Source organism: Myotis nattereri, assembly GCF_964212035.1.
Source record: "Myotis nattereri genome assembly, chromosome: 1".
Lineage (NCBI taxonomy): Eukaryota > Metazoa > Chordata > Mammalia > Chiroptera > Vespertilionidae > Myotis > Myotis nattereri.
This window is the reverse complement of record NC_138075.1, coordinates 173,653,814-173,671,164: the sequence shown is the minus strand read 5'-3', so window position 1 is coordinate 173,671,164 and position 17,351 is coordinate 173,653,814. Positions and strand designations below refer to the sequence as shown.

Below are 17,351 nucleotides of genomic sequence, written 5' to 3'. Positions count from 1 at the left end.
GTGTACTGACTCTGGTGGTTATAATATCATCCTGGCTCTATCTCTCTACTGCTCACACCTTGCTGTCCCCGTACTCCTCCCACCCCCACCCCACATTCCTCCACTTCAGTTTCTCTTTCAGATGCCCCTCATCTCTCCCCACCACAGCCAAGCTCTCAGTACACTCTCCTAACACCTGTTAGAAACACTGTGGCCCGAACTGACGTCAGTTCTGAAAAAGCCACCCTCCTTGCCCTGCTACGTGCAGGAACCTTGCTGGTGAGCCCGGTGTTGGGCAAGCAGCAGGCCGCCCTGCAGCATTCTCTTCCAGAAACCACCTTGGTCTCACATTCCCAGCTCTTCCTTTTATGGGCTTCTTTCTTGCCCTTTGCTCTGTGCTGGGTGGAGCAGCATTTGGCAGCTAATCCATGGCTGCCTGACCCAACAGGTTAAGAAAAGCAAGCAAGTCAGTTCGGACCAGGTCGGCAGCCAGCAGCCTCCTTTTGTTTTAGGTGCAGCACCACCGAGACACTTATCCTTCTGGGGAGGAGGCCTTCCCACCCCAACCTCAGGCAGGATCCCTGAAATGGAGGCTGATCTGGGCTCAGCCACAGGGCAGAGGAAACTTCTTTTTCCTTTACGAGAGCGTTCTTCTCCCTCATCTCATTTTCCAATGGCTCCTTGATCTAGAAAAATCCCGACAATTCCTTGCCTTCTGTTTTCCACTCTTGAAATTTAAGTCTGCATTTCCTGCCTCCCAGTAGTGCAAGGCTCCCTTCCTACCTCTGTCCACTTCAAGTTGCAGTGCCGTCCTGCTCCTGGGACCTCAGCTGCGAAACCTAGCTGCCATGCCAGAGAACAGATCCTCGCTGAGTGCCCGCTCCGGGGCAGCCACAGGGACGGTTCCGAGCAGAAGAAGACAGGTTCCAAGTGCACAGTGGACAGAAATACTGACCTCAGGCCCACAGGCTCGACTACAGCAAACAAGCGAAGCGAGCAGTAGGAGTTTGATTTGGTTTAATGGCTTACTCTCTACCAGCTTACAGAATATTATCAGCTGCTAAGTTGCTTTATGCCAATGTAAAGCACATTGTTCCAGTAAGTGCCGGCACGGTTGTTAATGCTAGCCTTGCTACTGAGCTTGACCTTAGTCAAAAGGCCGAGAAGCTTAATGCTGGCCTCAAAATCAATATTGCTGATTGCTTGTTTGGGGGCTGTTCTCTTGAATTGTACACGCCAGAGTTGTAACAACCCGTTTGTGAGGATTGACTCACTAGGAATCTGATTTCATGTGGTTTACAGCAGTCGCCAACTGGTGGTCCACGAGGTCCAAAAGGTTGGCAACCGTTGGCTTAGAAGGCCTGTCACTTTGGTTTATAGTTATAACTAGCAAGTCCTAAGCAGCAGGAAAACATATAAACAAAAATTAATGCTCATTCTGTGTCTGGGGTCTGATATTTTCGTTAGGATGCAACTGTGTGGACGTTTGCCTTGGAAACTTATCCTGTGTGTCATTTCTGTGTGCCTAGAAAAACCTTCCATTGCAAAAAGTATACATTACTACCTCATACAATATCTGGATATTTTAGCAATATCTGTGATTTTCCCCAGAGATAAGTTTTCCATCTTCTTGCACTGCTTGCGAGGCCAGCTTTGCAGCCTTTAATCTAAAACTCGAGAGAACCCGCTAGGCAGAGCCCCTGGGGCACGCAGTAGGTTAAGTAATGGCAAGGGTGCCACGGTAGCAGGGTCCTCTCTTGACCCAGTCATTTCCAACTTATTCTTTTTTTCTCTGCCAACCTTGGCTGCCTCTCAGGTGTTAGCATTGCAAACTGTTGCGTGGAGGCCTGCGTGCTATGCAAAGCTGAGCTCTGCGGGCCAGGCTGAAGGCCCCTGGGGGACAGCTGGGCGAAATTTCCTGTCTTGTTCCAGTTGTGCCTTTAGGACGTGCTTCTTTATGTCACATCTTAACTCCTTATACTTCTTTAATGAAAGGTTATATTTCTGAGGAACTGATTTGTTATCTCAGCTGTACATTTTATAATTCCTCTGTTGCTTTGGCTCTTTGGGAGTTCAGAGCCCTGTGTGCATATTATCTCTAGAGAAGTGTACAGAACAGCACAGCCCACTAGAAGTAAACTAAAATTTTCTAGCATCCACATGAAAGAAAACCAGTTAAATTGTTTTAATAATTTATTTTATCAAATATATCCAAAATATCACCACTGTAACATTGAATGAAAATTGTTACATTTCTCTTTTTACACCAAGTCTTCGAAGTCACTGTGGCTTCAGACCGGCTGTGTCAGGTGCTCCTGGGTGCCAGGCTGTCGGGTGGGAGCGTGCTGGGCCGACAGTGCAGAACTGATGGCCTCGGGGGCACAAGCCTCCCCTGGGAAGTAAGTTCTCCCTGCCCAGGCCTCCCCTTCTTCTTGATGTTCTCACTTGTGCGCACACCAAGAGGTGAAAAACAAGTGTCTTTAGAAGCAACATGGAATGATCCATTTTGAGACAAGAAGTACATGTTTTTCCCGAGAGGCTGAGGAGGGGAATGGAAGCGCTCTCGCCACATCTGTCTGCATGCAGCCTGCCAGGAGGAGGGCGTGTTTTTGCTACTTCCCTTCTTTGGAGCAGGGCCAGGCTGCTCTTAGTGTCTGGGCAGAGCTTGGGCCTACGCATCTTAATTTATTCATTTTTCTTGGAGGAAGTCAGCGAACAGGAGAGAGACAGTGATGAAAACGGGGGCTTCTTGCAGTCGGTGAATTTGAAGAATGTTTTTTTCCTTTAAGGGAGGATTTCAGGTTTTTAAGGGATTGTCCTAGATCAGCCGTGGGCAAACTACGGCCCATCCGGCCAGTTTGAAATGAATAAAACTATTGAAAAAAAAGACCGTACCCTTTTATGTAATGATGTTTACTTTGAATTTATATTAGTTCACACAAACACTCCATCCATGCTTTTGTTCCGGCCCTCTGGTCCAGTTTAAGAACCCATTGTGGCCCTTGAGTCAAAAAGTTTGCCCACCCCTGTCCTAGATTGACTGTGGTGTCCCAGATTCCTGTCTCGGTGAACTGACAGTTGGAGGAGTTTATTTCTAAATGCGCATCACAATTATCTAAAGGGCTCGCACCAATCCTTCACTGTCACTTGCTCGAGAGGTGGTAGCTCCTTCCCAGGGGGCATTGCCTGAGTCCAGACCATGGGCAGGAGGCCACCGTGAAGCTATTGGATCGACATGTAGACTTTTTTTTAAAGTTGGTGTGCATGTTGACAGGTGAGCACAAGCACATAGAAGACTTTTGCCATAAAGAATTCTTTGTTCTCTTAATGTTTCGTTATCTCACGCTTTAGTTGGTACAGAGGGATGTTTTGAGGTGCTTAACTTGGTGGAATTATATATCCCTTCTCATCACTCTTCCCTCACTAAAATTATATTTACAATTCTTCACTTTCTGTCAAAGTTCTTGAAAAACATATGACTCTATATATGTAGAGAAAGACATAAAGACAATATTTAAAAAAAAAACAAAACACCAAAAAATTGGTATCTACCTGACTAGCCAGCTCAGTTGGAATGTTGTCCCGTATACCAAAGGTGGCAGGTCCGATTTCCTGTCAGGGCACATACCTAGGTATGGGGCGCATAAGGAGGCAACCTGTCGATGCTTTCTCTCTCTTTTTCTCTCTTTCTCCCCCCTTCTCCCACTCTCTCCCTCTTCCCTCCCTTCCTCTGTCTCTTTAAAGATCAATAAAAACATATCCTCCAGTGAGGATTTAAAATTAATAATAATAAAAGAACTGGTATCAATGGAAGAGAAAGTTAGCTGAATCCCAAAGCAGCTATTCTTATTTGTTGTGCCTTTCTGGTTTTGTCTATAAGCTATCTAGACAGGATTTTTGTAGCCTGTTTCATTTTCAACAATATACTTGTTTTTTTCATTAGAAGAAAAGCTAAGCTTTAGTACTCCACTCCTAATTTTATTATGACCAATAAATTAGTGTAGATAAGTGGAGGGTTCTTCTGAAAGAAGGGGAAAAACCTTACTCATAAAATTATCTGTTGTTACTTGATGTGAATCAGCATGTTTTATTGATTCTTTTATATTTAGGAAAGTAGCAATGATATGTCTACTACAATGAAGTCTACTACTATTCTTATTAGCTACTAGAGGCCTGGTGCATGAAATTTGTGCGGGGGGGGGGGGGGCGGGTGGTGGAGGATGTCCTTCAGCCCACCTGCACCCTCTCACAGTCCAGAAGCCCTTGAGGGATGTCTGACTGATGGCTTAGGCCCACTCCCCAGGTCTTAGCGCTGCCACAGAGGCGGGAGAGGCTCCCGCCACCGCTGCTGTGCTTGCCATCTGAGCCCAGCTTCTGGCTGAGCGGCGCTCCCCCTGTGGGAGTACACTGACCACCAGGGGGCAGCTTCTGCATTGAGTGTCTGCCTCCTGGTGGTCAGCGCGTGTCATAGCAACCAGTCATTCTGCTGTTTGGTCGATTTGCATATTAGCCTTTTATTATATAGGATTACTTAGACACCCTCCCCTTCCTGCGTATGAAGAATAGTCCTTCCTTGTGCAAAGCCTGGTCTCTCCACAGGTTACTAATATCAGATCTAGATTGCCTACCTCCCTCATCCAAAACACACACACACAGTATAGATACTGAGAAGGTTGCTGTGTGTGTATAGACAGATGTCTCCAACAGTCTAATTATTCTCATTGCCTGTGCTGTATATTTTTTCCTATTTTGCCTGTACAGTTATGTTTGTAACAATTTACTTTGTTATATTACAATCATAGGGTGAAGCAGAGAGAGATCATGATAGCAAGAAAGTCAGACTGGAGAAAGAGGTTAAATCACAGTCATCGTCATCCTCCCACAAAGAAGCTTCTAAGACGAAGTGAGTATAGAGATTAGGAGAAGCCTAGGAAGGCAAGTGAGTCTCCTTGGGTCTGATGTCTGAAGGCATGGAGTGCTACACTTGTTCAGCTCCTTCTGATGATGTGCCCAGTTTGTTTCAATCTGCTTTTGTCATGTGGACCTTCTAGGAATTAACAGTTCATTGGGCAGCAAGTTTGGGTTTATCCAGTATATTTCAACAGTAGAAAATTTCCTTAAAACCTGGAATTAATTTCTTTCTAAAGGAATTTTTACATTGAAAATAAGAAAGGTGCTGTTATTATCCCTATTTTGTAGAAGTGGAAACTGAGGCACACAGAGAGAAAATGACTTGTCCAAAGTCACAAAAAGTAACTATTAGACTGATTTGTTCAAGAAATCACTTCACAAAATGATGTGGTACCACAGTGCATGGTGTCCCCATGTAGGAGGAATTTGCAAGAGCAAGGAGTCAGATGTGAAAGCGGAGGCTGGGCTTGCCTGCTGTCAGAGAGAGGGACAGGCTGGGGAGTAGCTAATGCAGAACGGCTTGTTAGGAGAAGTCAGGACCGCAAGCTTAGAGACGGGTCACATAACTTCATTTCTCAGTCAGAAATAGGACTGGATTTTTAAAAGGCATGAAAAGTCCCTGAAATGTGGCCTTGTACAAAAATGGATTTCACGCTTTGTGATATCTTAGTCTTTTGTCAGCAGCCTTGTGTCCTTTTAACTAAACAACTAAGTTACATGGTTCATGTTCTGCCTTAACTTTGTGTTGTATGATGTTTCTTTCCAGAACACCCAGGCCCTCTGAGCCCTCAAAGAAGGAAATGCTTCCCCCTACACTTGTGTCATCCTCGTCCTCATCCTCCCAGAAGCCAGCCAAGCCCACACAAAAGAGGCCACGGCGAGAAGCACATCCCTGTAGCCAGGACCCTCCCAAAAGTGCCAGTAGTACCAAGGGCAACCATAAGGACTCCCCTGTCCCCAAGCGCAGAAAAGCCGAGGGGAAGGGCTCTGGAAGCTCCACAGAACAAAAGGTAAGTCGGGGAGCCGCCGTTGTATACCGTAGATATTGGGTAAGTTCCCAAATTGGGTAAGTTCCTAATGATGATACTTCAGAGCTACTCATCACTTTTAATAAGGCTGTAATGAGCTTGTGTTTAAAGTTCTACTCTTTAGAGGGAGAGTAAAAGGTAATTAATAGTATATAAACATTTAGGTGTCAGTTTATTCTTAAAGTGATTCAGAAGTGAAATACCCGAATAGATGTTTTGTGTTAATTTTCTGTCAGGTGTTTCGTAGTAAGAAATGGTTACCCTGGTTTGAATATTTGATCTCAGGTACTTTCATTTATTGTAATGGGGGAGAATTATCCACTTTCCTCAAGCACAAGTTCCTCTTTCTGTTAACCTGGGTGTATGTGGTGTGTATGCATATTGACTAAAAGAAAATGTTACATTTGGTTTTGTTGGTTATCTGTTCTCATGGACAGTTTTGTCTTATATCTTTTTGAGTCCCAACACAGTCAAAACGTTAATCTAGCTGGGAAAGTGCCAAACTTTTGGGGGGAACTATTTTGGGTTAATTTAAGGGATGGTATATTTAGGTCAGTGATCTTAAATGTTAGAGTGTGATCTGTAAAATGATTTTTTAAAGGGATCTTCTGGAGATACTGCAAGTTCTTTTCCAGTGCCTTCTTTGCCAAATGGTAACTCGAAACCAGGGAAGCCTCCCTCGAAGTTGGACAAGTAAGGTTCTAGAGGCTTGCTTCTCACCCTTTGCGTGCCACTTCTCCTCCTCCTCTACCTCCTCATTTCCTTCCCCCTTCTTTGCTCCTCCCTCTTCTTTGCCCTCCTTCTCCTCCCGTCCTTTTTCACCATCTCAGTCTCCTTCAATCATCTTGCTCCATCCCAGTAATTTTAAGTTCATATGACCTACCCTGATCTTTCCTTCTCTTTCAGACAAGCAGATCTCCACATGAAGGAGGCAAAAAAGTTGAAGCAAAAAGCGGAGTTAATGGTCAGTCTTGGTTCTTTATCCATTTGGTAGAATGTCTTCTGATGGAATATTTGTGATCTCAGTCTACTGTATTACATATCACTAAGTACAGCAGGAGGGTGGGAGAGGGGTGTTAACATTGGCCGATACGGAAGCAGGATTAGCAGGATCTTAGTGAGGGATAAGGGATTCTTAGTGAAGTTATTTTCTTTGACTCCATTATTTGATCAAGGGCAAATATACAAAGTACCTAGTTGCAAGTCTGATGTTTAAATGAATGGTCACTACTATGTATTTAATATCCGAATGCTTCCTTGTCCCACTCTTTGGATATGAAAAATGAGTCCTACTATTGGAAGTCGGTCTATTTGTGTTCACCCTGAGATATTTTGAAAGGTGAGGTAGCCTATTTGCATTCCAAAATGATCTCAAGCTCTTGAGAGAGACTGACCTGAGGGGCCAGTAGACCAGTGCCAGTAGATGAAGTTTTAAGGTGAAGGCACTGATTGCACTTTGGTAAACATGCTTTAAAAAGTGAGCTCTGCCTGGTGGCTGTTGAACTTTCTGGAAGGTGGAGGTTTGTTTTTAATCGCATACACAATTAAATGTGCTTTCACATCTCTGCTGCAGTCTGATTAGGTAGTGTGTGCCTAAACGGCATGTATTCCCCAAGCCTAAGCCCGACACATACCCTATGTTAAACTTCGTACCACCAGCCTTTTTCTCTCCTACATGCAAATCTAACCGCACACTGTAGAGGCCCACAGGGAACTGAATCAGGTCCGTCCAGGGTGGCCATCAAGGCTGTGGCCTGGTGCCTGCAACCCGTCTGTGGACTGGCCTGTTCTCAGACAGGCTGGGAGGGCTGGGCTGGTCCCCATTTGTTGGGACAAAATATTGGGGTCGTTTTTACCATGCTGGGTGCTACAGGGGGGTCAAAGACAAGCCCCTGTGGCCCTGTCTCTAAGGTGGCCCTGTATATAATGGCCTGAGTTTCAGTCAGAGGACCAGGGCTGGGCCAAGCAGGGCTGTCTTTTCCGTCTTCGTCCTTTCATCATTCCAAGGTTGTTCCTGTGACTATATGAATCTTTTGAGTTTTGAAAAGGAGTAACTAGTCAGTACTTTGTCAGTCACCTAAAACTTGTCTAAACATCGGGCATTTTAAGCACTAGATTTCCTCATTATTCAAATCAGGAAGTATTCTCCAGGGAACTTTGATTTTGTTTTGCGTTTAGTCTGTACCTACGCACATCTTCTCCCACCGAAGTTGGCCATACATCCCCGTGTGCCCAGGACAGTCCTGATCTATGCCTGTTGAATCCCATTGTAATAATAATGTCTCATTTTATTCTCAAAATAGGCCAGTTTGGACAAAAAGCTGAATGCACAGTCTTTTTGTAATATTCTTCTTTAATTGCACAGTGTCTCAGGATGTGCATTTCGCATTCCAAATAGTCAAGTGCACAACTGAATATAAAGGGGTACATTTCACTTCTACATTATACTCACTGCTGAATAGAGATATCGGAACGCTACCACTTTAACACTGTATCAGGACACATGTGTTTATCACAGGTGTAATAGATGTGCATCACTAGCCTTACAAAATATCAGGCCTAAACCATCTTTCTTTGCTGATGTCACTATCTTTTTATACTCCACTTGCATCTTTACTGCTTGCATTCTTTATTTTTGAACATTATCAAATTGAAAGCATTAGCAAAAACTGCAAACTTGCAAATGTGTTAGTTGCTTGTATAATGTGGTCCATATGCCGTGTGTTGAGAGAGGTGCTCATCCCAGTCTTAGTTGGTTTGGCTGTGTTGCACTCAGTGAGAAGTGTTGTGACCAGTGTGTAGTCACCAATATCTGATTTCATTTATATTCCCTTTAAGAGACTCTCAGATCAACAATAAAAAATGTTTAGATATAAAAAAATAAAAATAAAGTCAGTTTTGTCCGATTTTTTAAAAAGGAGTGAGAGAGGGAGACTCTGGGGTTTTATCCCTGTTGGCCCAGAGGACAGCCTCATGCACTTCGCCCCGACTTCCAAAGGCGAGTCAGCCACCTGTTGGGCTCTACGATACATGGAACGATGATTGTTTGACATCATATCTAAGATGCTCCTAAAACAACATTTTTTATTTATTGTAAGGAGGTAAACTTCAACACATACAAAGAAATTTGTGATTGCATTATCCTAGATGTGTAGGAAAATTTCTTTCTCAGAAAAATGATGTAATGAGTAATTGGGGACACTATTAATAACAAAGGGACTGTGGATTCCATTGCCTTAGTTTGAATATGTGCTTTAAAGTTATGAGAGCGTCATCCCAACAAAATTGTTTTCTTTTTCCTACTAAAAGAACATTTTTAGTAGGTCAGACCCCATAGGCCTTTAGTCCTGTTGAGTTGGTTTGCTCTCACACTTCTCTGTAGCCATAACTAAACTCTGACAGTGGAGGGATATTACAGTGAAGAATGTGGGTGAGAAACTAAATAAAAGGCTGTCTTTGGCCTAACAGTGACCTGTTCTTCCACAGACGGACAAGGTTGGGAAGGCTTTTAAGTACTTGGAAGCCGTCTTGTCCTTCATTGAGTGTGGGATTGCCATGGAGTCTGAAAGCCCGGTGTCCAGGTCGGCGTCCAAGTCGGCTTTCGCGGTGTACTCTGAAACCGAAGACCTCGTTAAGTAAGCGCCAAGTCCTGTTGCCATCCTCTTAAGTACTTCTCTTTCCTCGCCTTTATTGCCATAATCCACTTGGACCTCAGTATAAAGACAGCTTAATAAAGGGGCGCCTTACAAAAGTTACTGATCCGAGAACTTTTTTCTTGTCCTGAACTAAAATTATATTCTAGATGAATGCCGGAACAGAGAAGCCGGACCCAGCTCCATCGTGTGCCAAGTGCACTGTGAAATGCCAAACCTTTCAGGGAGAGGTTGGTTTTTCCAGTTTAAGCTCCTGTCTTTATTATCTGCATTTCAACAAGGGACTCAGTCAGGACACACGTCTACATGGAGTCAAGCAGGTGGACAGCCGGAGAAGAGATGTGTGTGTCCTCACCTAGTTTTCCGAGTGGCCTCAATTGTCGCTCTAAAGCCTCATTTTTTCTACTTTGCTCTCGGCTTGACAGCTTCAGGAAAAATCAGTATAAAACCGAGACAGACATAATGAGATGTCTTTGTGTCAGGGATTTTCCAATTGCTTTTGTTTAACCTGATCTATTTTTATACTTCCCTATAGAGTCATCATGTCGTTAAAATCCTTCTCAGACCCAGCAGCACCAACACAAGAGAAAATATTTGCTGTTTTATGGTGAGTACTTTTTCTGTATTTACATAGTATCACACTTGCTTTTGTATTTTTTTTTTTTTTTGCTTTTGTATCTTTTGATGGTACAAAAAAAGATTTTGAAATTTTTGCTTAGCAGGAAAATTACAGTGAAAGGAGATCAATAAAATACTAAGGTCAAGGGGTTAACCCCACTGATAAGTTTTATGAAATGGTACCTACTGCTGTTTTACTGATGACTCAATAATGCTTTGATCTGGTGGCTCAGATGATATCCTTGTATATTTGTGTGTTTCTGATGACTGAAGAGTGCAGTAAGATTTTTACGAAACCCTTCCTCAGGTAGATGAAGCCCAGCGTCTTCGTTAGGTTGTAAAGGGTTCGATGGCTGTCTTTCTGACATCCACCTGTTTATGTTCACAGCATGCGTTGTCAGTCCATTTTGAACATGGCGATGTTTCGTTGTAAAAAGGAGAGAGCAATAAAGTATTCTCGTGCTCTTAATGATCACTTCCAGAGTCCTTCCAAAGTTACCCAGGCACCTTCTCCATGCATTGCAAGGTAATGATACGTCTAACTTACAATTATCAGTATTGCGTCATTATTTGCCTCTCTTGCTTTTGCTACCATTTGTGTGTACATCTAACTTTGCCTTTTCAAAAATTGTATACATCTATATGCTGGTTTTCTCCTTAACTAGATCATTTGCTTATATCTGCTTTTTAAGGAATAGTTTAAATCAAGATGTTTGCTGATTGGGTAACATAATTGTAGAAACTATATGGTCCAAATGTCAAAACTGTGAGGATCTTTAGGCATGTCTAACACCACAAAATTGGGGTTATATTTAGGTGTGCCTAACACCACAAAACAACTAGAGGCAAGGCCAGGAGAACCAGCCAAAGTCCCTTGTCCCTCTGGACATGTCACCTTGGAATTTCAGTGAACAAGAACTTACATATGCCCTCAACCTTCTCCAGGACCCGTAGCAGTGATATAAGACGAACATGATTGTCTCTAGTTAAAGTTTCCCCCCACTTTTTGAACTGAAGCTGTTCATCTATGCCATAAGATATTGAAAAACAATCCTTGTGCAATTGAAGACAGAATGTTCTTCCCTATAGCACTTGCCTAGTATTTTTAATGTGGTTATACTCCTTGAAGTTTCCCAGTTCTGATAGGCTTTGCTATGTTAAGACTGTCACCTGGAAGACTGCCCCATTTCCTGCACGTTCAGGAAGAGATTCCCGTGTAGCCTCTCCTTAAAAACGTCCTGATTGAGAAGGAACTTCCTGTCTCTGGAATTTTCATGACTCCCACCTCTGAGGTGGTATTCTAAGCTCCTACATGGTCGGTGTCATTATTTGAGGTAACTCCTTTCCCATTTGTCCAGCCAATGAGCACCTTCTTTGTACCAAACCTTGCTCTATGTACAGGGGACACAGCAGTAAACAGAGCAGGTGAAACTCACCGCCCTCATGGTGCTTCTGCTCCCGTCTTATGAAAGTCCGTTCAGCTGGTGCACTGGGGGCTCGAGCAGCGCAGGGGGCAGGTGGGGCACAGCATGAGGTTACTGCTGCTGCCATCTTCCCATTTTATATCTGTGAGGTCGAAGTGATGTCACTGTGTTTCTCATTGACCCACTCAAGGCACTTGTTAACTTGGATGTGCAGGTGTACAGTCAAGAGGGGAGAATAGAGAGAAGTTCCTGAATCCCCTGGTACATGATGCTCCCTGGTCTCCCGTAGGCAGTACTACAGTCGTTCATTGATTCAGCAGATATTTCTCAAGGGCCTGCTCTTAGCACCTACTCTGCTAAGTGCCGCAAATGCAAAGATTAGTAAAAAATGGTCCCGGCCTTCAAGGTGCCTGTGAACCAGGAGAAGGAATAAACAGAAAAGTGTGGAATGTGAGAAGTGCAATAGATAAGTTAATAAATAAATGCAGAGAATCAAGTTCGGTGGCAGACAGCAAGCCGTGGTGTACCCCAGCATCTAGAAGAGCGCCAGGTGCAGAGCAGGTGCTCTGCGCATGGTCCCTGAGCCGGGGAAAGAATGTGTAAGAGATAAAGACCAGTTCACAGGCAGCATTGTCTTCCCTGGAGAAGGTGGGTGGGCGGGTGGGGAGGGAAGGACTCAAGGCCTAGGGAGTGGGCACTGTGAACAGCATGGGAAGCAGGTTCAGAACACAGACCTGCCCACCTCATTCTGCGTCTAGTGCGGACACCTGGCCTCTGTCTGCTTGGTGGGTCCCATCTCACTGTGTTTTATAAATTCCAAAACTAACGGTGAAGGGTGTCTCTTTGACCTTAAAGAAATGACTGTCATTTTGGCTGGTACACTCGGAAACTCTGTGACTCGGCCTGCGGTTCCAGAGGCAGGAAATCTGTAATGTGGGGTTTAGTGACTAACCCGTTCTCTCTGACCTTCCGCCTTCCAGAAGCACAGGCGCACCATCCCCTCTCTCTCCAATGCCTTCTGCCGGCTCCGTGGGCTCCCAGGCGAGTGCTGGCAGTGTGGGGGGCAGCGGGATCCCTGCCAGCATCCAAACCATGACATCTTCCTACATCACCATTACTTCCCACATCTTCGCCGCCGTTGATCTTTGGGAACAGGCCGAGGTCCTTACAAGGAAGAACAAAGGTGAGTGGCTCTGTGGTGGTGATCACTGAGGCATGATGGGGATCCTGTGGTTTGTAGGTTATGTTCCATTTTTCATTCTCTCCACACCACCTCATAGCCCAGACCCAGTTCTTTTCTGAGCCCCACAGCATGGAGCTAAATTTCTGTGGCTAGATCTTAGCAAAACTGAGTTGGAAGTGGCTTCAGCACCTTGCCCTTCAGAAGTCCTGGCGCCGTCATTTCAGTCTGGATGAAATGGTAGCACAAGGGCCAGGCAAGCGGAGAAGGAAGGGCCTGGCTGTCCCTGGGCACAGCCAGTGTGAGGTGGGAGGGAGCACAGCCTAAGTACGGAGTTTAACGTTTGTTTTCAGTGTGACGAAAGACGGTCGGCGACAGTACGGGCACTATGGCGTCAGTAAGCCTCTTGAAACTTGTGTGAGACGAAGGCCTTGGGAAAGCCCGAGGTGTAGGAGACGGTGGGACACGCTGTGGAGGAACTGCGCGTGCCAGTGCCAGCGTCCACTGACGCTTAGATGGAAATGCCAGGTCCGTGCCATTCCATAGTTCTTCCTGGCGGTGGCCGCTTAATTCCCTCACAGTCTCCTAGAACTTAATTGCTTAGTAAACTAAAGATGCTTTTTAAACATGTTGGCGTTTTTCTTTCATGCATCTGTTGACCCAAAAGTATTAATCGGGTGTTCTCCAGTGCTGGGCATTATGGATTCAACCCTAAAACAGAACCCGGTGCCGACCCTTCTAGGCTAGTGGGTCAGTGTGGAGAATGAGCAGCATTACTCTCGATTGTGATGATGTACTGTGATAGATGAAGTACATGCTAATTTGGGGATCGTTTCTGGAACCAACCCAAACGAATGACTTTCTGTCGCCGTCTTTATTTCGTGTGTGTGCGCGTGTTTACTTGGTTGTGGTTTTGCTTCGTTTGCAGAGTTTTTTGCTCAGCTCAGCACAAGCGTGTGCACCTTGGCCCTCAACAGCAGTTTGGCGGATCTGGTGCACTACACGAGACAGGGGTTTCAGTGGCTGAAGCAAGGAAGCAGAGCGCCCTAACGCAGGCCCGGGTTCATTTGATGCCTTGGGAACTATTTTGCACATTGGAAGCCTCAGAACCAGTCCAGACATTTGTCTCATCAGGACAACAAAACTTGAGAAGAGAAGCACCTGAGAAGGCCAGGTCATTTGTCCACTTAAACTCTCAAGAATTGTGTGGTCATTGGTTGGGCACGATGGTTATGCAGAAGTAGAAGTGAGGAGGCTGGCTTCAGAGATGATCTTCGCCTTTCCTAACTAAAGGACAGAGTGCAATGTGGCCTGACAGGGGTGTATGAGTGGTCTAGAAACATTTCCGTATTTTTTTAACCAGCAGAATGCGAGTTGCAAATGAAACGAAGAGAATCAATTTCAACTCTGAACGCAAATTCACATCATCTCAGCAGCCTCACCACACTAGTCCATTCCCAGAAGGAAATATTTTTAACAGTGAATTTTGGTGTAGGGTTTTATGGATGATTTTTCTTTCTTTTCAGTTTTTTTTGAGGAAATATTTGTTTTGTAAATTCTAACAGTCATCTATAAAACCTAAATTGTGAAGGACTCCGCTGTACCCCACTTTCTGCCAGTGCACAGTTGCTTTGATAATACCAAGTATTGTCATAATGTAAAGAATTGGAGGCACCCCCATTGCCTGAAGTACTGCACGCTCACCCAGCTCTGATTCCTTTGTGGCCGAGTTGGTGTTGACCGATGGGAGCCGTGGGAGGAGAAGGAGCTACAATGCACGGCAGCAGGTGGCACGGCTGTCGTTCCCACCCCTGCTTCAGCCACAGGCAGGCAGCTGCGACCCTGCTCGGAATTTTCTACCCTGGGAAAGAGGGTACTGCCATTTCCACAGGACCAGTTGGCTGAAGGGCTTTTTAATTTTTGTTTAAGTAGAGCTGGAATTTGAGGTGCTGGTCTGTGGTCTACAGTCATGTGGTAACTCATGCTGTCTAACCAACTCAGAGTTTTGTCAGTGAACAAAGACAAATGAAATCTACTTAAAGAGGCTATATTTTTCTGCTGCGAATTATTTTATATTTATAGCAAAACTAGACTTTCAGAGCCCTTAATTGTCCAGGGAAAATGTACTCCCTGAAAGGATGTGGAGATTGGGATGGTTAATTAGACTTAAACAAATCGTCCCAGGCATTCACTTGGTGTTCTCGGTCAGCTAGACTTGACAGGCTGAGGAGGAACGGTGGCCTCCCCACAAGCGGCTGCTGCCGTCTGAGAGACATGACACCAGTGCATTTGAATGACTGATATGAAAGAACACATCCGAGTTCCCACTTACCCATAAGCACAGATCTTCTTTATGTAGACACTTTGAAGGTTATTATTGGAAGCATTATTTTGAGTGCAGTGTTTTTAAAAGCCCATTCTTTTTATCCCTTTTAGAGGTGGGATTTACACACATTAAAATTGAGGAGTGCTTTTTCTACAATTGACTTTTCTCCCATCCTGCCCCTCTACATGTTTCCTACCCAACATGTTTGACATTTTCCTAATTATTTATTAGTGAAGAAGGGAGTGGATACACCTTTATTTATAATGAAGTGTAAGGTCCGCATGATGTCTGTAAGAACTTGCTTGGTAATTTGGCAAATGTATAAAGGGGGTGTAGACGATGGGAGGTGCTTGTCTTTCAGGGTGAAGCCTGTGACTGCTCCTTCACTGTCTACCCAGCCCGTTCTTTTGTCATCACTCACCTGCTAGGGCAGAGGCCTCCTTCCTCGTGTTTAGGTTAAAGCCCAAGGATTAGCAGCAGTGGTAATGTCTGAGCATGGAAACGTCATGTGTGGTCCTGATGTTCTAAAGCAAAGCCGTGGCCCTTTTTTAATTGCTCGTTTAAAAAGCACCCTGTTGCTAAATGAACAGTAATTGCCTGGTAGCTTGTATGCTGTGACACTGCGTGTCCTCTTCTGTGTAGGAGACAAGATCCCAGAATCGGGCGCATGTAATTACTTAACATCATCTTTTCTTCCCTTCCGTGCACCACTCCCCAGTGTAAGGCTGGTCGGTTTGGAAGGACGTGTTCTCGGGGCAAGTTCTGGTCTGTGCAGCCTGTGCGGGGTAAGTGTGTCCCATCAGCAAGCCGCCAGCTCCCTTGCCTGGGGAGTTTCCCACGTGATCCGTCAGCCTGTGCTACACACGTGATTGCTGCGTCATGGCCTTAGTCTTTGTGGGGGGTTTTCCCTTGACCTTTGTATTAAAATTTTATTTGTCTCTTAAAAAACAAATGATTTTGCAGAGATCAGTTTGTACTGTTTAGATCAGCGGTCACCAACCGGAGGTCTGTGAGGTCCGAAAGGTTGGCGATCGCTGGTTTAGATCATGGGCTGAGTATGTGAAGGGTAGCGGCTTGGTGAACCCCTCATGCTCCTCAGTTCTGGCTGTAACAGCTGTGTAACAAGTCAGGAGGCTTTGTAAACACTTGCACTTTTTGCTACATGCTTCAATTCCAAAAGGCAAGATTTGTACTGAGGTAGATCATTGAAAGGACTGGGTCTAAAATTAAGCCTTTGCATCTGTGAAGTTCTTACAACAGTAATAGTGCGCTCTTCACAGTGAGGCAAACAAAACATCCTGAGTGAAGGTTGAGTGAAGTCTTGCCTCTGGCGCTGCAGCTTCCCGTGTCTTCATTAGGAAGCGGAAGAACTCTTTCACTTGTAAAAATGATGACTGTTTCTGCCCTGTCTGGAGAGGATGACCTTGAGGTTTTAGCCAGACTAAGGGCCCTAATAAAAAATGGGAAACCCTTCACTGAATCCCGCCAGGTTGCCCTGGGTTCAGAATGTGAAAGTGTGGGCCGCGTGCCAGCCGTGGTGAAGAGGCGGGGGTCCGGCAGGCATATTATCAAGACTGAAACTGCAGCGGGAGAAGGGCTTACCTGATAATCTGATTTAATCACAATTGAATGGGAAAGAAAGCATCTGATTTCTTTGAACAAAAGGACCTTTATTTTATAGATCTGTTTTGACCAAAATGTTTAGCTATTTCCCTCAGACAGATTGGATCACACTTATCTCCCTTGTTCTATATCCTTTAATTCCAGATCTCAGGATATTTAAAAGCTAAAAACCACCCCCTTCTGATGGAAAACTTGCCTTAATTGGTACCTTAAATATTAATGTTAGTAAGATCAGGAGCTTACTATTTTATTATGATTCTTGTTCAATAATTTTTAGCTGTGAAAAAAACCTCTTAGCTCTGATAGATGAAAGGAGATGTGTGTGTGTGTGTACATACATACACACAAAGAATAAACTGGTTGAATTGGATATACTTATTGTGCATTTTGTCGATCGCACCTAATTTTGGAATAATGCTGTATTTGGTTTGCCATGGCTTTCGGGATGTTACGTGGGCCTTGGCTCTTCTGCTCCATGAAGTCTGAGGTGTATTTGTTCCTCTTAAGGTAAATGAATCAAATTAGGCTTGATTCCCTGCCACCCACACAGAGCCTACTTTTTTCTTAAGAATTTATTTTCCCAGACACTACACAAAACCTTTGAAAAAC

The 17,351-nt window shown here is 44.6% G+C and overlaps 1 protein-coding gene across 1 annotated transcript in view; it reads left to right on the top strand.

The window, feature by feature from the left end:
- Nucleotides 1-16,034, top strand: part of AFF1 (ALF transcription elongation factor 1) — a 192,651-nt gene extending 176,617 nt beyond the window's left edge. Inside the window, exons 13-21 of the mRNA XM_081097756.1 lie at nt 4,782-4,882; nt 5,657-5,900; nt 6,520-6,611; nt 6,825-6,882; nt 9,405-9,553; nt 10,107-10,178; nt 10,578-10,715; nt 12,594-12,796; nt 13,722-16,034. Coding sequence (XP_080953882.1) covers nt 4,782-4,882; nt 5,657-5,900; nt 6,520-6,611; nt 6,825-6,882; nt 9,405-9,553; nt 10,107-10,178; nt 10,578-10,715; nt 12,594-12,796; nt 13,722-13,843 — 1,179 coding nt within the window. The 3' untranslated portion in view covers nt 13,844-16,034. The remainder of the gene's footprint in view (nt 1-4,781; nt 4,883-5,656; nt 5,901-6,519; nt 6,612-6,824; nt 6,883-9,404; nt 9,554-10,106; nt 10,179-10,577; nt 10,716-12,593; nt 12,797-13,721) is intronic.
- Nucleotides 16,035-17,351: the final 1,317 nt, after the last annotated feature.